The sequence below is a fragment of the Wickerhamomyces anomalus genome, assembly GCF_001661255.1.
Source record: "Wickerhamomyces anomalus NRRL Y-366-8 unplaced genomic scaffold WICANscaffold_1, whole genome shotgun sequence".
In the NCBI taxonomy this organism is placed as follows: domain Eukaryota; kingdom Fungi; phylum Ascomycota; class Saccharomycetes; order Phaffomycetales; family Wickerhamomycetaceae; genus Hansenula; species Hansenula anomala.
This window is the reverse complement of record NW_017567110.1, coordinates 342,051-348,050: the sequence shown is the minus strand read 5'-3', so window position 1 is coordinate 348,050 and position 6,000 is coordinate 342,051. Positions and strand designations below refer to the sequence as shown.

General features: G+C 36.1%; 3 protein-coding genes across 3 annotated transcripts; 1 reads left to right on the top strand and 2 right to left on the bottom strand.

The window, feature by feature from the left end:
* The first annotated feature begins 479 nt into the window (after window positions 1–479).
* Window positions 480–1,457, top strand: PDS1 (securin). Its single transcript, XM_019186059.1, has one exon. It carries the CDS (start codon window positions 610–612, stop codon window positions 1,402–1,404), a length of 795 nt encoding a protein of 264 aa, XP_019040906.1. The 5' UTR covers window positions 480–609; the 3' UTR covers window positions 1,405–1,457.
* Window positions 1,458–1,652: 195 nt separating this feature from the next.
* Window positions 1,653–2,858, bottom strand: WICANDRAFT_19218 (uncharacterized protein; the record flags this gene model as incomplete). Its single annotated transcript, XM_019180819.1, has 1 exon — window positions 1,653–2,858. A coding segment is annotated over one exon (1,206 nt), but the record flags the coding sequence as incomplete, so codon positions are not given.
* Window positions 2,859–4,449: 1,591 nt separating this feature from the next.
* On the bottom strand, window positions 4,450–5,043 carry IAT4 (Iat4p; the record flags this gene model as incomplete). Its single annotated transcript, XM_019182872.1, has 1 exon — window positions 4,450–5,043. The coding sequence occupies one exon, from the start codon at window positions 5,041–5,043 to the stop codon at window positions 4,450–4,452; it is 594 nt and encodes a 197-aa protein (XP_019040904.1).
* Between the last annotated feature and the right edge of the window lie 957 nt (window positions 5,044–6,000).

Genomic DNA, 6,000 nt, shown 5'->3' with positions numbered 1-6,000 from the left:
CATTTGTGCAGATAATGCAGCTTGTTGAACACCATTTGTTGAAAAATTTTCTTCTGAAGTGGTTGAGTTTGGTGTGTTTTCAGATGTTGATGCAGCATGTGATGCAGAAATATTGTTTTCAATTGCTGTAACACGAGGATTAGCCTTGGTTTTTCTGGCTGGTTTTCTGGTTTTGGTTACTCTAGTTGTTGAAGAGGTTGAAGAGGTTGAAGAGGTTGAAGAGGTGTTTCTTCTATTGGAGTTTCTTGTGACAGCCATTGTTTCTAGTTGATGTTGATTTAATGATCACTTGTTTTATTTTATTCGTGGTTTTAACCTGACAGAATATCCTCTACTGTGTGTATATAAGGTAATTCCGATGTTCTATTAATATACATATAATGTTACAATTAGTGGATTCTTGATTCTTCTTATAGTTGATGTGAAATGTTGAGTATTGATGAATTGTGCATAATTGGTTATTCTGGTTATGTAATACCTGACAAGTTCCGCGAAGAAAATCTTGAATCAAGGAAAAAATCCAAAAACCACAAACTTCAATTTTAAAACATTAACCAGCCCCATCACTGAAGGTATTAAGGAAACGGAAAGGTCACACTACTTCATCAAATGTCGACCTCTTTCAGCTTTGCCAATAAGGAGAATGCTACCCATATTTCTCGAGGTGCACCAAAGACACCGTTGAATTCCAAATCCATCATTTTCAAAAACAACAACAATAATAACAACAATCCAAAAAAAATCCCAGTTTTAAAAGATGGTTTCAAGACCCCTAATAATAATGTTGAACAGAGAAACCAAAAGAGAATTCCATTAGGTGGGAAAGACAAGAATGCTCATAATAATTCATTAAAGATCAGCGCAGGTTCGTTGAATGATCATAGTAGCAAAGGAGGTTTAACATCATCTGCTGCTAAAAGAAGAATAAGAAGATTGAGAACACCACTAAGTAATATGCCAGCCACAAAGAAGCTGAGTGTGCTGAGAGATGATGAAGCAACTGAAGTTGAGCCACCAAAGACATTTGATCCAATAGATTTTGATGATGAAATTGAATATGTTCCTGAAAAAGAACCACCATTACCTTATGCACCATTGAACTATGAACCATTCACTGAAGAGGAGTTGGATAATTTGAAAAACAATACTAATCCAAGATTATTTGATTGCAGAGATGAGATAACACCCTTAACTGAGGAGGAAATTTATGAAGAATATCCAATCAGTTTTGATGAATCTGATAATGACTCTGATACTCATTCCATTATAAGTGAGAAGTCAATTCCACATTATATGGAACCAACTTTTGTTTCAAGTGCTAGAGCTAGAGCTAACAAAAAAGTTGAAGTTTATGATGAAGGTTTATCAATCGCTGAATTGCAACGCATTATTGATGAGGAATGAAAAAGAACAACAAAACATGTACAATACACTAGGGGGTTTTATAATGGGGACTATTACGTTTAATTATTGGCTTAATGATTATTTTTTTTGAAAAATATATACAAAATTGATCACCTCTTTTTATTATGGGTTATTTGGTTTTATTTTTATACAAGTTGTCATCACTGTAGTCATTAAAAGAAAAATTATCATAGTAGAAGACCTCATTGTTGTGCACAACCAGGACCTTCATCTTCGGCATAATAATTATTCTCATCATCCTCCACATATTCTGGTAGGTTATCATAGTGTATCACTTTGAAATCAACAATATCAACATTGTTGATTGAAATGTCTTCATCAATGATTTTTTCTGAAGAACCTGGTAATATACTTAAAACTTTTTGTAATTCAGCCTTTTCCGTGAACCAATTATCAGGTGGGAATTCCACAACAACTTTTAGATATAGATCACCTCTCTTTGAACTGTTTTTAATTGGGAAACCTTCACCTTCAATTTTCAAGAAATCATTAGGTCTTAGCACTTTACCAGTTGGAGTGGAGATTTTCAATAATCTGTCATCAAGATGTTTCAATATTATCTTATCTTTGAAACCACATAATGATTCAGCTAATGATATAGTAAGATCAGCATATAGATCATTTTTCATTCTTTCAAATGTTTCATTTGTAGATTTTTCATGAATTGTCAATATGACATCACCAGCTTCTTTACCATAAGCTTCATCACTTTCATTCTTCAACACTATAGAATCACCAAAGCTTGAACCTTTCTCTATAACAAATTCCAATATTTTAGTTTCTTCTTCAGTTGTTTTACCATCACATTTCTTACATTTATCCTTGGATCTATAAATCACACCTTTACCTTTACAAGTTGTACAATCCACATAATCCTGAGTAACCATACCAGGACCAACTCTTCTAATCTTTCTAACGTAGCCTTCACCTTTACAAACACCACATTGTTTAGTCTTTGCATTAGCCTTGACACCTAACCCTTTACACAATGCACATAATATATTTCTTGTTGATGTGATCTTTACAGTTTTCCCATTGTATAGATCAGCCAAAGTGACATTAATATCTAGTTTAGCATCCTCAGTCTTTGTAGCACGTTGTCTCGCATGAGCACCTGGATGGCCACCAGCACCTCCATTGAAGAAACTAAAGAAATCTTCAGGTCCGAAACCAGGAACGTCATCATATCCATAACTATTGCCTCCAAACCCATTAGATGAAGGACCATTAGCATCACCGTATTGATCAAAATTTGATCTTTTGGTATCATCAATTAGGATCTCATATGCAGCTGAGATTTCCTTGAATTTAATCTCTGATTCTTCTCTTTGGTCTTCTGGTACTTTATCTGGATGATGTGATAATGCTAATTTTCTGTATGCTTTTTTGATTTCAATTGAAGTTGCTGAGCGATCGACTCCCAAGATATCGTATGGGTCTGACACTGGTGTTATTTGTTAGTTCAAGTTCTGATATTGGCATTGTAATGGTACTTACTCTTTTCCCTTAGTATGTAGTTGGATTGTATTAGCTTGAGAATGCTGCACAAAACTTGAGCTTATAATTTTTTTTTCTAGTCGACATGAGATCCACAGAGCTCATCACTAGAGAAAGATCCGATGCTGACAATTACGCAATTACGCTTGTGAGATTTTCGCTGGAGTTATTTTTCTAGGCTTAGATCGCGAGACACAGAGGGAACCATCTCCGCCTAATAGAAATCCTGGAGAAGGAGACCGAGAAATACTACAGCGTAATTATCAGAACACTAGTCAAGTATAACCTCCATCAACTAATATCAAAGATCTATTCATATCTATACTACTTCATTATAGTTGTAAGCCATTAAATACGCTCTTAACCCTTCTCCATTTTCATCCTCAACACCATCTTTATTCACTTCTCCAACACCCAATTCAATTGTCTCCAGTACCTTGAATCCAAAATGTTCATATACTTCTTTAGCATGATCATTAACTGCAATCAAACAAGCTGGTAATCCTTCTTTCACTGCTTTCTCTAAAAATGGCTTAACAACTGCACTGATAGCACCTTTAGTCGTTTTGGCAGGATCTCTTGCTAGGAAATTCAGTTCCCAATGATCTTTATCTTTGAAATATTTTTCTTCAGCAGCACTAAATTTCGTTACAACTTCTTTCACTCTATGATTTCTATCCCCTTGGAACCCTTGTTCACAGCTGAACCCAGGTGGTAGCCAAACAGCCACAGCACTGAAATCACCGGCCTGGGCAACTTGAGCTCCAGCTTCTAACACTTGTTTCACTCTTGCTGTTACACGTTCAACATCTTCTTCAAATGTTCTATCGTATGTGATCCATTGTTGGAAAACCATCGTGTCAAATGAAGTGGCTACCACCCTCCCTGCTCGTTCATAGTTTGTTGTTAGTGAATATTCAACCATTGTGTGTCAATTGAATCTGTGGTGTAATTGTGGTTGCAATTAGTTGTGTAAAGATGGTGTCAAATTCTCGAGGAAACAGATACGCTTTTATAGTTTGCCGATGCCAACGGAGAACATGAGAATGATGAGCAGATGCATCAAGTTTTGGAATTTGCAAAGTTTAGACAAATAATTAGTTTCCAAGTAAAATAATAGGCAATTGACAATTCTAATTTGATTCTAACCCATAAATTCCTAGAATTTAGCCAAAAGGCAAATGAAATGGACAGTCATTCAAGTTTGATGACATTTCATGAGCCGCATTATACGTCGTTTGGAAGTTCAATCCCAATAGCATTAAACTCAACGATCATTGTCAATGGAAAGAAGTCTGGTATGAACTCTATGAAAGATTGGCTGAAACGGTAAAAGCTTGGGTTTAAATGCAAAAAGGTTGACGTTTAGATATATGGGTTGTATTGATCGCTACATCCAGTATCTCTACGCGGAAAGTCCACAAACTAGACCCTTGGTAAAAAGGCTTAAGGCTATGTTACATAGTCAATTCATTCAACTAGTTAATGTCTCAACAATCATTGTATTATTCTGCATCAGTTTCAGCTTCATAAGTTATAGATCATATAATAAACTTCCATTCCTTCACCATTTGGATCTGGTTTATTTTCAGCATCAACTTCACCTTCACCAACTCTTAAAACTTCAACTGTTTTGAAACCCCAATGCTCATAAACTTGCTTAGCTCTATCACCAACAGCTTCAAGTGCAAATGGGATTCCTTTCTTCTTTGCATCTTCCATAAAAGGTCTAACAACAGCACTCACGGCACCTTTAGTATCACTGGATGGATCCCTTGCCAAATAAGACAAATACCAAAATTTTTGTTTACCCAAGTATTTCTCAGCTGCATCATCAAACAACTGTTTGACTTTCTTCATACGACCTTGTGAATCATCTCTATATGAATTGATAAATTTTTCAGGACCTGACAAAATCGCAACAGCACTAAAATCACTAGATTGAACAACATAACCTCCATTTTCCAAATAACGTTCAACTGTTTCCACAAAAGCATCATAACATTCTTCTCTATCAACCTTCCCTTCGCATAAATAGTGATCAAATTTCATTGGTAAGAAAGCATCGGTTAGGATACTAGCCACTCTTTCGACATCATTAGTATGCTCGTATGGTAGCATTTTTTCATATCCGAACAATTATGTCAGCTATAATTGTAGTAATAATTCATAGTCTGATACTGTTTTTACTAAAGGATGAGAGATACTATTTATACACGGGTTCTAAGCGTACAACATGGCACCAACCTTATTAATTAATGGCGCTTGACTATTCTGGAAGGTGCACCAAAAAAAAATGACAGGTTCTAGATTCCTCGGGGATTTTAAGCGCGATAAGATAAAGAAATTTCAGTATGAGGAAATGGGACATAAAGAACCTGTCAGAGCAAGGGCAAACCGTTGAAGAAGTTGTGTGTATTTGATGGGGTAGGATGGGCTCTGTGGAGCGAATAGGGGAATTGATCTTATAAAAGAATAACATTGACTTGGTTGAAAGTTAATAGCTTAGCTTTCTGGATCAAGATAGAGGCCGCGGCCAGCTCAACAGTTGTCAAACTCCTGAAGATCTTGAAGCGTTTCAGTATTCGTTTGCCTGATCCAGCTCGATCCTGGTTTTATTCCTAAACTGGATCACGCGTATTGTCTTCCTTGAGAAGAGCAGAAATCATATAACTGGGGATAGCACAGGTATAACGCTATAACCTTGAATTGGGTCAACCGTTGGAGCTACACTGTTTGTTGCATCAAGATGACCAGTATAAACTTTTCAAGACTTTATTCATTCAGTTCCATCATGCACCAATAAAATGAAGGGCTTGAAGTAATCCCATTTGTTCTCAAATCAAGATCACTTCTTCAATAGAAAGACATCGTCTTTACTTTGAACTGTTCACTTTCCCTAAACGTATCAAAATGCTATCAGCTTCCAGTTTGAAGTTAAACATTCTAAGGACATTTGGCCATAAAACAATTGTTCGGACGTTATAATTCTTTGCTGAGCTTTAGAGCTCAAGTCAAGAGTCAAGAGTCAAGGCCCAAGGAGCCGATTGTTCTATTCTCATATCATCCAAACCAACC